Source organism: Nerophis ophidion, linkage group LG11, assembly GCF_033978795.1.
Source record: "Nerophis ophidion isolate RoL-2023_Sa linkage group LG11, RoL_Noph_v1.0, whole genome shotgun sequence".
NCBI classification, from domain to species: domain Eukaryota; kingdom Metazoa; phylum Chordata; class Actinopteri; order Syngnathiformes; family Syngnathidae; genus Nerophis; species Nerophis ophidion.
In genome coordinates this window covers 20343572-20358597 of record NC_084621.1, presented here as the reverse complement: position 1 = coordinate 20358597, position 15026 = coordinate 20343572, and the positions used below count along the sequence as shown (strand labels likewise).

The 15026-nt window shown below is 39.0% G+C and overlaps 1 protein-coding gene across 1 annotated transcript in view; it reads left to right on the top strand.

The window, feature by feature from the left end:
- si:dkey-17m8.1 (C-Jun-amino-terminal kinase-interacting protein 4) overlaps window positions 1-15026 on the top strand; it is a 62319-nt gene that overhangs the window by 13862 nt on the left and 33431 nt on the right. The window contains exons 5-11 of the mRNA XM_061915316.1: window positions 1402-1472; window positions 1541-1605; window positions 4438-4501; window positions 4588-4751; window positions 10715-10956; window positions 11050-11107; window positions 11198-11350. Of these exons, the coding sequence (XP_061771300.1) occupies window positions 1402-1472; window positions 1541-1605; window positions 4438-4501; window positions 4588-4751; window positions 10715-10956; window positions 11050-11107; window positions 11198-11350 (817 nt within the window). The remainder of the gene's footprint in view (window positions 1-1401; window positions 1473-1540; window positions 1606-4437; window positions 4502-4587; window positions 4752-10714; window positions 10957-11049; window positions 11108-11197; window positions 11351-15026) is intronic.

The following is a 15026-nucleotide window of genomic DNA, read 5'->3' as shown; positions in this document are numbered from 1 at the left end:
GTAAGCAGATATTAACAGTAAATGAACAAGTGGATTAATAATAATTTTTTACAGTTTGTCTTTTATAATGTGTACAAAATAATAGGTGTATAAATGACACAATACGTTACTGCATACGTCAGCAGACTAATTAGGAGACTTTGTTTGTTTACTTACTACTAAAAGACAAGATGTCTTGTATGTTCTAACTTGCAATAATAAACATATGTTTCATGTACCCTAACACTTTTTGTTAAAATAAAGCCAATAATGAAATTTTTTGTGGTCTACCTTATTTACAAAAGTACCGAAAAGTACCAAAATACATTTTGGTACCTGTACCAAAATATTTGTAGCGGGACAACACTAGTTGCCTTTCCTTCACAATCATTATGAGAGACAAGAAGACAAAAGGTTCTGTTTTTTTTTTACAGTCCAACTTGTAAAAATCGTCTCGTTCCAGGTGACTAGCCATCAATTTTACCTTTAAATCAGTTGCATTCAAAAACCATCAACAATACTTCATTTACCTTCTGTAACCTGAAAAATAACCAAGCTGTAGCAACATTGTTATTGTAAGAAAGAACACTGAGGAACTCTTTTGTTCTTCAGTAGTAACACACAGGCATGCTACGGTATTAGCCGTAAAAGCTAACTACGGAAAGAGATAAGCTAGCTTCTACGTCAACACGAAACACGGTTATAATTTGTAACGCACTACACAATGTGATAGGGCACCAATCCGTACTGACTGAAAAACATGAAAAATCATATTACAGTATCTGTAAAGTATCATTTTAATGTTTTGTTTGTACACATCTAGCCAGACAGTGTATGAACTGTAGTTGTAACAACACACATGACGTGCTGCGTGTATCACAATCGATATTGAAATGTGACTCAGCCGATGGACAGTTGTCTGTTTGGTCCAGCTGGCCGGGGACGGGTTTTTTCTGACATTTTTGGGCAAGCACTCCATTTATGTGGAAATAGCTTGGCTTCAAATTCCACATTTTGCAGCTTCAAGTGACTTTCACCTCACTCTCTCGGCGTCCGTATGCTCCAAAGTCTCACTCTTCCTTCGTGCTGGCTTCTAGAAGCAGCAGGTTATCCTCTGTATATTCAGCTTCAAAAAGATAAGGGTTGATCTCAACTATCCAAGCAAGTAATTTGCAATTTTGTTTGTAAAAATCGGCTCGTTTTTGATACAACCCCCGTAATTTTTTTAAAGAAACAAATTAATACAAATGACATTAGGCGCAGCGGGTTTTATGGTGTATTGTGAAGCTTTGAGGGAAAGTGCGCCTTATAGTCCGGAAGATACGGTATTAATCATTTAGCCCTATTTTTTTAGCTGAAGGCTTCCATGAAGTCTATCATTTGCATGTTGCGTAGCGATAATGTTGTGTTGTTGTGTCACAGTGGTGGCCTTGGAGGAGCAGAAGTCGGCCCTGAGCCGGGAGCTGAGTACGCTGAGGCACACACACAACAAGGTCTCACACGGTCCGCCGTCACTACCATGTCTTGTGTTTTCTCGCTCTTCATTCATCCTCTCTTTTAGATGGTGCACTCCTTCCGGGAGCTGATGGAAAAGAAGAAACATTCGGAAAGCGATTCAGCCCTGAGGTTGTTCTTTACTTGTAAAGTATTATTAATACTTGTTGTCTGCTGTTGGTCTTGTGTGTAGAGATTCACATATAGGTTTTTTAGTAGTAGTCAAGGAGGCCGATATTTGGTAATGTCCACACATTCACACATATACCGTAATAATCATCATAATAATAATGATTAATAGATGACTTTCTGGTGTAGAATCCTATATGTGTGAATGTTTGGACATTCACATAATGATAATAATGATAATAATAATGAATAGATGACTGATGTATAATATTATATGTGTGAATGTTTGGACATTCACACATAATAATAATAATAATGATAATAATAATAAATAGATGACTCTGGTGTAGAATGGTATATGTGTGAATATTTGGACATTCACACATATAATAATAATAATAAATAGATGAGTTGCTGGTGTAGTATCTTATATGTGTGAATGTCTGGACATCCACACATAATACCGTAATAATAATAACAATAGTAATAATTAATAGATTAATTTCTGGTGTAGAACCTTATGTGTGAATGTCTGGGCATTCACACATATAATAATCATAATAATGATAATGAATAAATGACTGTCTGGTGTAGAACCTTATATGTGTAAATGTTTGGACATTCACACACAATAATCATAATAATAATAATATATATATGACGTTCTGGTGTAGAATCTTATATGTCTGAATGTTTGGACCTTCACACATAATAATAATATATAGATGACCTTCTGGTTTAGAATCTTATATGTGTCAATGTTTGGACATTCACACACAATAATAATAAATAGATTACTTTCTGGCGTACAATCTTCTATGTGTGAATGTTTGGACATTCCCACATAATAATAATAATAATAATAATGATAATAATAATGATAATAATAATGAATAGATGACTGATGTAGAATATTATATGTGTGAATGTTTGGACATTCACACATAATAATAATAATAATAATGAATAGATGACTCTGGTGTAGAATGGTATATGTGTGAATGTTTGGACATTCAAACATATAATAATAATAATAATAAATAGATGAGTTGCTGGTGTAGTATCTTATATGTGTGAATGTTTGGACATCCACACATAATACCGTAACAATAATAACGATATTATCAATTAATAGATTAATTTCTGGTGTAGAACCTTATGTGTGAATGTCTGGACATTCACACATATAATAATCATAATAATGATAATAAATTAATGACTGTCTTGTGTAGAACCTTATATGTGTAAATGTTTGGACATTCGCACATACAATAATCATAATAATAATAATATATATATGACTTTCTGGTTTAGAATCCTATATGTGTGAATGTTTGGAGCTTCACACACAATAATAATATATAGATGACCTTCTGGTTTAGAATCTTCTATGTGTGAATGTTTGGACATTCACACACAATAATAATAAATAGATTACTATCTGGCGTACAGTCTTCTATGTGTGAATGTTTGGACATTCACACATATAATTCTCATAATAATAATAGATGGATGACTTTCTGGTGTAGAATCTTATATGTGTGAATGTGTGGACATTCACACAATAATAATAATAATAATAAATAGATGACTTTCTGGTATCAAATATTGTATGTGTGAATGTTTGGACCGTCACACATAATAATAAATAGATGACTTTCTGTTTTTTAAATGTTATATGTGTGAATGTTTTGACATTCGCACATAATAATAATAAATAGATGACTTTCTGGTGTCGTACATTATATTTGTGACTGTCTGGGCATTCACACATAATAATAATAATCATAAATAGATTAATTTCTGGTGTACAACCTTATGTGTGAATGTCCAGACATTCACAGATTGTACACCAGAAAGTCATCTACTTATATTATTATTATCATTATTATATGTGTGAATTAATAATGATAATAATAAATAGAAGATGTTTTGGTGTAGAATCTTATATGTGTGAATGTTTGGACATTCACTCATATAATAACGAGTAGGTTAATTTCTGGTGTCGAATCTTATATGTGTGAATGTTTGGACATTCAAATATATAATAATCATAATAATTATATAACTTCCAGGTGTAGAATCTCATGTGTGAATGTCCAGACATTCACACATAATAACCATATAAATATATAAATGACTTTCTGGTGTAGAACCTTATGTGTGTGGATGTTTTGGACATTCACACATATAATAATTATAATAATAATAAATAGATGACTTTCTGGTGTAGAATTTTATATTTGTGATAGTCTGGACATTCATACATATAATAATAATAATAATAATAATAATAATAATAAACAAATTACTTTCTGGTGTAGAATCTTATATGTGTAAATATTTGGACATTCACACATATAATAATAATAATAATAATAATAATAGATGACTTTCTGGTGTAGAATATTATTTGTGTGAATATTTGGACATTCACACATATAATAATAATAATAATAGATGACTTTCCGGTGTAGGATATTATATGTATGAATGTTTGGACATTCACACATATAATAATCACAATAATAGATTACTTTCCGGTATAGAATATTATATGTGTGAATGTTTGAACATTCACACATGTAATAATCACAATAATAGATGACTTTCTGGTGTAGCATCATATCAGTGTGAATGCTTTGACATTCCTAGATTAATATAATCAATCGATCTCTACTTGTGTGTTCTTGTTGGAGCGCAAAATCAGCACATTGATGACAAGTGAAAATGAGAGTTGTGTTTTGGTTTAATTCCTAAACAACAGTCCAAGGTTCCCGCTGTGGTCATGAATGATATCACACCAGCTGATTCTTAACTATTTGACACATTTAGGGATCACACGCGACACAAAAATGCTGACTTCCCCCCCAGCCCAGAACCTTCCACGCACGACAAGGTAAACTGACATGACACATTTGTTTTTGTAGAAATCAATTCATTAATATTCCTAATTTAAATACTTTTTCTTTTTGCTTTTGACAGAGGCCACTTTCGAACTCTGGTCCGCCATGTTTGGAAGTGATAGAAGCAACGGAGGAAAAGGCAATGGATGTAATCATGAAGGCGGCCTCGGATCAGTTTGTCAAGGACATCATAAGCTCCACCCCTGAACTAAGAGAGTTCCATGGCTCCTTGGATATAGCAAGGTAAATCATCTGAAACAGTGCCGCCAAAAAGTATGTGTTTCTCAGCTGTGGTCCGTATGGGCCGCAGCGGTACTCAGTTGTAATACACTTTTCCACCACTGGTGGCAGTAATGACAATATCCAACAAACAGAAGAAATCTGGAGCTAAAGTCATCGAGAAGTTTTTTAAGCGCAAAAAATTATGACTAAAGTATTTAAGCTGTGTTTCATTTACACTTAAATTGAATTGACATTTTAGTTAAGAAGCATATTAATTATTAAAATAGTTAGAATTAATTTTCTTTACATTGTTTAATTTTATGCAAATGTATTTTTTTATCACTTTTAATAAGTCGCTCCAACGTAGGTCAATTTGTGTCTTTATTACAAAAGCTTTTTCTGGACACTGAATTTATGTAACTAGATTTTTTTGCATTTTACCTATGTGAGTTGAATTTTCTTACATCAAATTACGCTGACCTGCGATGAGGTGGCGACTTGTACAGGGTGTAGCCAGCCTTCCGCCCGATTGTAGCTGAGATAGGCACCAGCGACCCCAAAGGGAATAAGCGGTACAAAATAGATGGATGAATGGAAATTACGCTGACAATTTCATGGAATATAAAAACTCGACTTGACAAATTTTGGATTAATTTATATCGGTTTTCCGATTAATTAATTTCAGTTTATCAAAACTTCCAATTTCAAGTAAATTATTTCATTTGGGTTATTTGAACTAATATTTGTTGTTTTAATTAATAACAAAAAATTGAGTGCAAAAATGTTTGTTGTCTAAAACGTAAGACCCACTTCTGGTAAATTGAAAACTGAAGGAATTGATCCTGCCTCAGAACCAGCCAATAAGGTGTCAAAGTTTCAGTCACATGACACGGGTCTTAAATAGAGGCAGCGCTACGTTTTAGAGGCCATGAAATCTTCAATCACAATGTCAGCAACATTTTGATGCAAAGAAATTCAGTTCACAAAATTCAAACGCAAAAAAGTCAGTTGCATAAATTCAGTGTCCAAAAAAGATTCTTTATTAAAAACAAAAATTAACCTTGTTTTGCAGTAATGTATTTTCCAGACTATAAGGCGCACTTAAAATCCTTTTTTTCCCTCAAAACTCGACAGTGCGCCTTATAACCCGATGCTTTAATGCAAGGAATACGTTTAGTAGAGCTTACCCACCTCAAAGTTATTTTATTTGGTAAATGGTGTAATGATAAGTGTGACCAGTAGATGGCAGTCAAGCATAAGAAATAAATGTAATAATAAAAATAATAATGGATTACATTTTTTATCGCGCTTTTCTATTATTAGATACTCAAAGCATTCACAGAGAAATGGGAACCCATCATTCATTAACACCTGGTGGTGGTAAGCTACATTTGTAGCCACAGCTGCCCTGGGGTAGACTGACGGAAGCGAGGCTGCCAGTTTCCGACCACCACCTGTCATTTATTCATCATTCATTCACCAGCGTGAGCGGCACCGGGGACGAGGGTGAAGTGTCTTGCCCAAGGACACAATGGCAGCTATTTGGATGTCCAAACCTCAGGTTTCTGGCACGGCTGCTCTACCCACTACGCCGTACCGCCCCATGTAGTCTGCTCTATAATAGCACTCTGACTCAAGTAAACAACACCAACATTTTATATGTTACATTGAAAATATAGAACATTACACACGGCGCTCTAAAACCTATGAAAATGTTTTAGTACGACTTTGGTATAGCTATGAAGCCGCACCGCTTGATGTGCTTCAACATAGGAGTGTTATTATGGTGAGTGTATAAGTTAAGACATATCTATTATTTCGTACCTTCTGGTACTTGCTGATCCGTATTTTGGATCTGCATGAATCTTGAAAAATTGCAGGTGTTCGCCTTTTGTAGTCCGTGCGGACGCCATAGTCGATAAGCTTCTTCTTTTTCCCTATCTCCATCCTCCACTGTTGCCGTTTCTGATATGAAATAGTGTAAAATTCTTATTTATATTTGTCAGTAAACTCGACATGAAAGCGCTAAAACATACCGGTGTAGTGAGTTAACATTATTCACCCAAGGAACTGATCCAAGCTGCTCCGTTATTGATTGAAGTAAAGTCTGAATGTCATTAAAACAGTTAGACCCATCTTTTGACACTTCTCTCACCCCCGTCCTTGCACGCTACACCGCCACAACAAAGATGACGGGGAGAACACGCTGTACGTAAATAAGAACGCCCACAAAATGGCGCTGATTCTTGGAGGTGCTGAGAATCAGCACCTCCAAAGCCGAGTCCATGGTTCTTGCCCGGAAAAGGGTGGAGTGCCATCTCCGGGTTGGAGAGGAGACCCTGCTCCAAGTGGAGGAGTTCAAGTACCTTGGAGTCTTGTTCACGAGTGAGAAAAGAGTGGATCGTGAGATCGATGGGCGGATCGGTGCGGCGTCTTCAGTAATGGGGACGCTGTATTGATCCATTGTGGTGAAGAAGGAGCTGAGCCGGAAGGCAAAGCTCTCAATTTACCGGACGATCTACGTTCCCATCCTCACCTATGGTCATGAGCTTTGGGTTATGATCGAAAGGACAAGATCACGGGTACAAGCAGCCCAAATGAGTTTCCTCCACAGGGTGGCGGGGCTCTCCTTTAGAGATATGGTGAGAAGCTCCGCTTCCCTGGAGGAGCTCAAAGTAAAGCCACTCCTCCTCCACATCGAGAGGAGCCAGATGAGGTGGCTCGGGCATCGGGTCAGGATGCCACCCAAACGTCTCCCTAGGGAGATGTTTCAGGCACATCCGACCAGTAGGAGGCCACGGGGATGACCCAGGACACGTTGGGAAGACTATGTCTCCCAGCTGGCCTGGGAACGCCTCGGGATCCCCCGGGAAGAGCTTGACCAAGTGGCTGGGGAGAGGAGAGTCTGGGCTTCCCTGCTTAGGCTGCTGACCCCGCGACCCGACCTCAGATAAGCGGAAGAAGATGGATGGATGGATGGATGGATGGATGGACAAAACGGCGCGTCTGGAGCGATTATCAGAAAGTGGCTTGAAGATGATGTGTAAAATATCATCTATGCAACATTTTGATCAAAGAACCACCATTACATGTTATGTAGACCACAAGGAAGTCTTATATTTAGAAAAAAATAAAAATAATATGACTCCTTTAAAGGCCTACTGAAATAAGACTTTCTTATTTAAACGGGGATAGCAGGTCCATTCTATGTGTCATACTTGGTCATTTTGTGATATTGCCATATTTTTGCTGAAAGGATTTAGTAAAGAACAACAACGATAAAGTTCGCAACTTTTGGCTGCTAATAAAAAAAGCCTTGCCTTTACCGGAAGTAGCAGATGATGTGCGCGTGACGTCACGGGTTGTAGGGCTCCTCACATCCTCACATTGTTTACAATCATAGCTAGCCGCAGCTAGAGCTATTCGGACCGAGAAAGCGACAATTTCCCCATTAATTTGAGCGAGGATGAAAGATTCGTGGAAGAAGAAATTTAGAGTGAAGGACTAGAAAAAAAAAATAAAAAGGCAATTTGCGTGGGAGCGATTCAGATGTTTTTAGACACATTTACTAGGATAATTCTGGGAAATCCCTTATCTGCCTATTGTGTTGCTAGTGTTTTAGTGAGTTAAATAGTACCTGAAAGTCAGAGGGGTGTGGCCACGGGTGTGTTGACTCCAGAGTCTCTGAGGGAAGTCACGGCAGCTGCAGCAGGATGGAAGTTCCGCTGATCTCCGATAAGAGCCGACTTATTGCCACAATTTTCTCACCGAAAACTGCCGGGATCCATGTTCGCTTGACCGCTCTGATCCATAGTAAAGCTTCATCTCCGGGAATTTTAAACAAGGAAACACCGTGTGTTTGTGTGGCTAAAGGCTAAAAGCTTCCCACCTCCATCTTTCTACTTTGACTTCTCCATTATTGATTGAACAAATTGCAAAACATTCAGCAACACAGATGTCCAGAATACTGTTTAATTATGCGATTAAAGCAGACTACTTATAGCTTAGATCGGGCTGGAAAATAATGTCCGCTACAACCCGAGACGTCAAACGCACGCGTCATCATACAAGTCATCATACCGCGACGTTTCAACTCGACACTTCGCGGGAAATTTAAAATTGCAATTTAGTAAACTAAAAAGGCCATATTGGCATGTGTTGCAATGTTAATATTTCATCATTGATATATAAACTATCAGACTGCCTGGTCGGTAGTAGTGGGTTTCAGTAGGCCTTTAATGCGCCTATAATCCGGTGTGCCTTATATATGAAAAAGATCATAGGGCAGTGCGCCCTATGGTCCGCAAAATATGTTATATATTTTTTTGCATTTAATTTTGTAATCGGCCTGACCTAAGCCGTGATACTAATATTTGTGATTTCATATCATTTGACAAAGATTATCTTGTTAAACTGTAAGTAGGTTAGATATAATTATTGAGTACGGTTAAAATCAAGAGTAAGATTCCATGTAAAAATTTGAATGGTGCCCCTGTGTAGTGCAAAAGTTGGGCCCCGAGGTCAAAATGATTAAGAACCCCCGGTGTAAAACTGTATTATTATCTTTTATATTTTATTAAAGGCCTACTGAAACCCACTACTACCGACCACGCAGTCTGATAGTTTATATACCACTGATGAAATATTAACATTGCAACACATGCCAATACGGCTGGTTTAGTTTAATAAATTGCAATTTTAAATTTCCCGCGAGGTATCCTGTTGAAAACGTCGCGGAATGATGACGCGTATGATGACGCTTGCGCGTGACGTCACCGTTCGTAGCGGACATGTTCTCCCAGCACCGAACACGGCTAAAAGTAGTTTGTTTTTAATCACATAATTACACAGTATTCTGGACTTCTGTGTTGCTGAATCTTTTGCAATTTGTTCAATTAATAATGGAGAAGTCAAAGAAGAAAGATGTAGGTGGGAAGCGGTGTATTTCAGCCGGCTGTAGCAACACAAACACAGCCGGTGTTTCTTTGTTTGTTGTGAAGCTTTAATATGGAACAGAGCGGTCAAGCGAACTTGGTTCTCTACCACATGTCCACCGGCAGGTTTCGGTGAGAAAATTGTGGTAATAAGTCAGCTCTCACCGTAAACATGAGCGGAGCTTGTGTCGTTCCTCCTGCAGCTGTCAAAGAGGCAGCTGCGACTTTCTTGGCTCCTCCATAACTTCCCTCAGAGACACTGGCGGTCACCACACCCCTCCGACATTCAGGTATGACTATTTAATCTCACTAAAACATTAGTAACACAATAAGCAAATAAGGGATTCTCCAGAATTATCCTAGGAAATGTGTCTAATAACATCTGAATCGCTCCTGCCCTCGTCTTTTTTTTTCCTTCTAGTCCTTCACTGTCACTCTACCAACCGGTATAGCTCGGTTGGTAGAGTGGTCGTGCCAGCAACTTGAGGGTTGCAGGTTCGATTCCTGCTTCCGCCATCCTAGTCACTGCCGTTGTGTCCTTGGGCAAGACACTTTACCCACCTCCTTCCAGTGCCACCCACACTGGTTTGAATGTAACTTAGATATTGGGTTTCACTATGTAAAGCGCTTTGAGTCACTTGAGAAAAAGCGCTATATAAGTATAATTCACTTCACAATTCACTTCACTATCCTCATCCACGAATCTTTCATCCTTGCTCAAATTAATGGGGAAATTGTTGCTTTCTCCATCCGAATCGCTCTAGCTGCTGGTGGCTATGATTGTAAACAATGTGAGGATATGAGGAGCTCTACAACCAGTGACGTCACGTGCACATCGTCTGCTACTTCCGGTACAGGCATGGCTTTTTTATTAGCGACCAAAAGTTGCGAACTTTATCGTCGATGTTCTCTACTAAATCCTTTCAGCAAAAATATGGCAATATCGCGTAAGTATGACACATAGAATGGAACTGCTATCCCCGTTTGAAAAAGAAAATCTCATTTCAGTAGGCCTTTAAGTGTTTTTCATTTCACTTTGTCCATCGTCAGCACTCCGGCAAGACCCAAAACGGAAGAGTCTGACACCAGCTTGGAGGATGAGCTGAAGGGCGGGAGGGTGGAAGTTGAAGGAAGATGTGACGAGAAGCAGGAAGGACAAGAAGAAGAGGAAGAGGAGCTGGAGGAAGACAGCATGGAGTGGGAGCAACGCAACACCGACTCCGTTTTCTCTGAGCTGTCGGAGCTGAGTCAGGATTTTGTGGAGAGTGTGGACCAAGGTGCTAGCGTCAGAGGTACCGGCAGACCTCAACCATATTTGTACCTATGACTTGTGGTGCATATGCAGATCAATGCAACAGTGTCAAGTTTTCTAACCCCACTTTCAGGCAGTTCTGAAGAGTTTGAGGAGATCCTTTCTCAGTACGAGGAACTGAAAGTCACCCAGTGAGTCCTGCATGTCACTCAGTCAGATGTCCGCCACAGGAAGCACACTTCTTTCAAGGACTTTCACTCTCCTTTCACTCTCCTTTCCAGCGAGTTGGTAGACGCCGCCCGCAAGGCTCTGCTGTCCCGCGTGGTGGAGCTGACCGACGATCGCTCCGCTCTCAAACTGGAAGTGGCCTCTCTTAGGGAAACGGCGTCCCGCTTGGAGAGCCGAGTGAAGGAGAGGGAGGAGGAAATGAAAAGGTGTCCAAGAGTACTTTCATAGTATCTTACTTTGTCTGAGGCTCTTATTCTCAGGACGTTCAATCGGTCGCAACTGGACTGTTCATTTTGTTTTCTGATGGGTCTAGATCTGACCAATGTAGTGTGTAGTCTTAGACTGAGATTGGTGTAAATTTGACCAGTCTAAGATTAGATCTGACCTGGTCTATAAGGATGAATTGATGTAGCCTACTTGGATGGGAGGCGAACCGTCTTCTAAGGCAAACTGAACAGTCCAGTATAGAGTTAGATTGTCAGGTCTAGACCAAACTGGACTGTTCAGTTTGTCTTAAACTATGTTTTGCCTCTCATCCAAGTAGACTTAGTTCATATTCAGAGACTTTCATTGGTCACATCTAGTTTTAGACTCAGATTAGTCTAGATCTGACCAGTCAAGTATGTAGTTTTAGCCTCAGATTGGTCTAGATCTTACCAGTTTTTTTATTTGGTAGACTTTAGTTCATGTTCATCGACTTTCATTGGTAACATGCAGATTTGGACTCAGATGGGTCTGGATCTGACCAGTCTAGTATGTAGTTTTAGCCACACATATGTCTGGATCCAACCAGTCCTATATTTAGTATTAGGCTTAGATTGGTCAGATCTACACCAAATTCAGTCTAAGATTAGATCTGACCAGGTCTATGAGCCCGAATTGATGTAGCCTACTTGGATGAGAGGCGAACCGTCTTCTAAGACAAACTGAACAGTCCATTATAGTCAACATCTGACCGATCTAAGTCTAAGACTACATTTTAGATTGTTCAGATCTAGTCTTAGACTTAGATTGTCAGGTCTAGACCAAACTGGACTGTTCAGTTTCACCTCTCGTCCAAGTAGGCTTTAGTTCATATTCATAGACTTTCATTGGTCAGATGTGGTTTTAGACTCAGATTGGTCTAGATCTGACCAGTCTATTATGTAGTCTTAGCCTCAGATGGGTCTAGATCTGACCAGTCTAATATGTAGTCTTAGACTCAGATTGGTGTATATTTGACCAATCTAAGCCTAAAATTAGATCTGACCAGGTCTATGAGCATGAATTGATGTAGCCTACTTTGATGAGAGGCGAACCGTCTTCTAAGACAAACTGAACAGTCCATTATAGTCAACATCTTACCGATCTAAATCTAAGACTACATTTTACATTGTTCAGATCTAGTCTTAGACTTCGACTGTCAGGTCTAGACCAAACTGGACTGTTCAGTTTTGCCTCTCGTCCAAGTAGGCTTTAGCTCATATTCATAGACTTTGATTGGTCACATCTAGTTTTAGACTCAGATTGGTCTAGATCTGACCAGTCTATTATGTAGTCTTAGCCTCAGATGGGTCTAGATCTGACCAGTCTAATATGTAGTCTTAGACTCAGATTGGTGTAGATTTGACCAATCTAAGCCTAAAATTAGATCTGACCAGGTCTATGAGCCTGAATTGATGTAGCCGACTTGGATGCGAGGCGAACCGTCTTCTAAGACAAACTGAACAGTCCATTATAGTCAACATCTGACCGATCCAAGTCAAAGACTACATTTTAGATTGTTCAGATCTAGTCTTAGACTTAGAATGTCAGGTCTAGACCAAACTGGACTGTTCAGTTTGTCTTAAACCACGTTTCGCCTCTCGTCCAAGTAGGCTTTAGTTCATATTCATAGACTTTCATTGGTCACATCTAGTTTTAGACTCAGATTGGTCTAAATCTGACCAGTCTAGTATGTAGTCTTAGCCTCAGATGGGTCTAGATCTGACCAGTCTAATATGTAGTCTTAGACTCAGATTGGTGTAGATTTGACCAATCTAAGCCTAAAATTAGATCTGACCAGGTCTATGAGCCTGAATTGATGTAGCCGACTTGGATGCGAGGCGAACCGTCTTCTAAGACAAACTGAACAGTCCATTATAGTCAACATCTGACCGATCCAAGTCAAAGACTACATTTTAGATTGTTCAGATCTAGTCTTAGACTTAGAATGTCAGGTCTAGACCAAACTGGACTGTTCAGTTTGTCTTAAACCACGTTTCGCCTCTCGTCCAAGTAGGCTTTAGTTCATATTCATAGACTTTCATTGGTCACATCTAGTTTTAGACTCAGATTGGTCTAAATCTGACCAGTCTAGTATGTAGTCTTAGCCTCAGATGGGTCTAGATCTGACCAGTCTAATATGTAGTCTTAGACTCAGATTGGTATAGATTTGACCAATCTAAGCCTCAGATTAGATATCACCAGGTCTATGAGCAGGAATTGATGTAGCCTACTTGGATGAGAGGCGAACCGTCTTCTAAGACAAACTGAACAGTCCACTATAGTCAACATCTGACCGATCTAAGTCTTAAGACTACATTTTAGATTGATCAGGTCTAGTCTTAGACTTAGATTGTCAGGTCTGGACCAAACTGGACTGTTCAGTTTGTCTTAAATGACGTTTCGCCTCTCATCCGAGTAGGGTTTAGTTCATGTTCATAGACTTTCATTGGTCACATCTAGTTTTAGACACAGACTGGTCTAGTTCCAACCAGTCCTATATTTAGTTTTAGACTCAGATTGGTCTAGATCTGACCAATATAAGTCTAAGATTAGATCTGACCAGGTCTACGAGCCTGAATTGATGTAGCCTACTTGGATGAGAGGCGAACCGTCTACTAAGACAAACTGAACAGTCCACTATAGTCAACATCTGACCGATCTATGTCAAAGACTACATTTTAGATTGTTCAGATCTAGTCTTAGACTTAGATTTTCAGGTCTAGACCAAACTGGACTGTTCAGTTTGTCTTAAACCACGTTTCGCCTCTCGTCCAAGTAGGCTTTAGTTCACATTCATAGACTCATTGGTCAGATCTAGTTTTAGACTCAGATTGGTCTAAATCTGACCAGTCTAGTATGTAGTCTTAGCCTCAGATGGGTCTAGATCTGACCAGTCTAATATGTAGTCTTAGACTCAGATTGGTATAGATTTGACCAATCTAAGCATAAGATTGGATATCACCAGGTCTATGAGCATGAATTGATGTAGCCTACTTGGATGAGAGGCGAACCGTCTTCTAAGACAAACTGAACAGTCCAGTATAGTCAACATCTGACCGATCTAAGTCTTAAGACTACATTTTAGATTGATCAGATCTAGTCTTAGACTTAGATTGTCAGGTCTGGACCAAACTGGACTGTTCAGTTTGTCTTAAATGACGTTTTGCCTCTCATCCGAGTAGGGTTTAGTTCATGTTCATAGACTTTCATTGGTCACCTATAGTTTTAGACACAGACTGGTCTAGTTCCAACCAGTCCTATATTTAGTTTTAGACTCAGATTGGTCTAGAGCTGACCAATCTAAGTCTAAGATTAGATCTGACCAGGTCTATGAGCCTGAATTGATGTAGCCTACTTGGATGAGAGGCAAATCGTCTTCTAAGACAAACAGAACAGCGCAGTATAGTCAAGATCTGACCGATGTAAGTCTAACACTACATTTTACATTGGTCGGATCTAGTCTTAGTCTTAAATTGTCAGGTCTAGACCAAGCTGGACTGTTCAGTATGTCTTAAATGACGTTTTACCTCACATCCAAGTAGACTTTAGTTCATGTTTATAGATTTTCATTGGCCAGATCTACTTTTAGACTTAGATTGGGCTAAGTCTACATCTAGCCCAACAGTCCAGTATAGT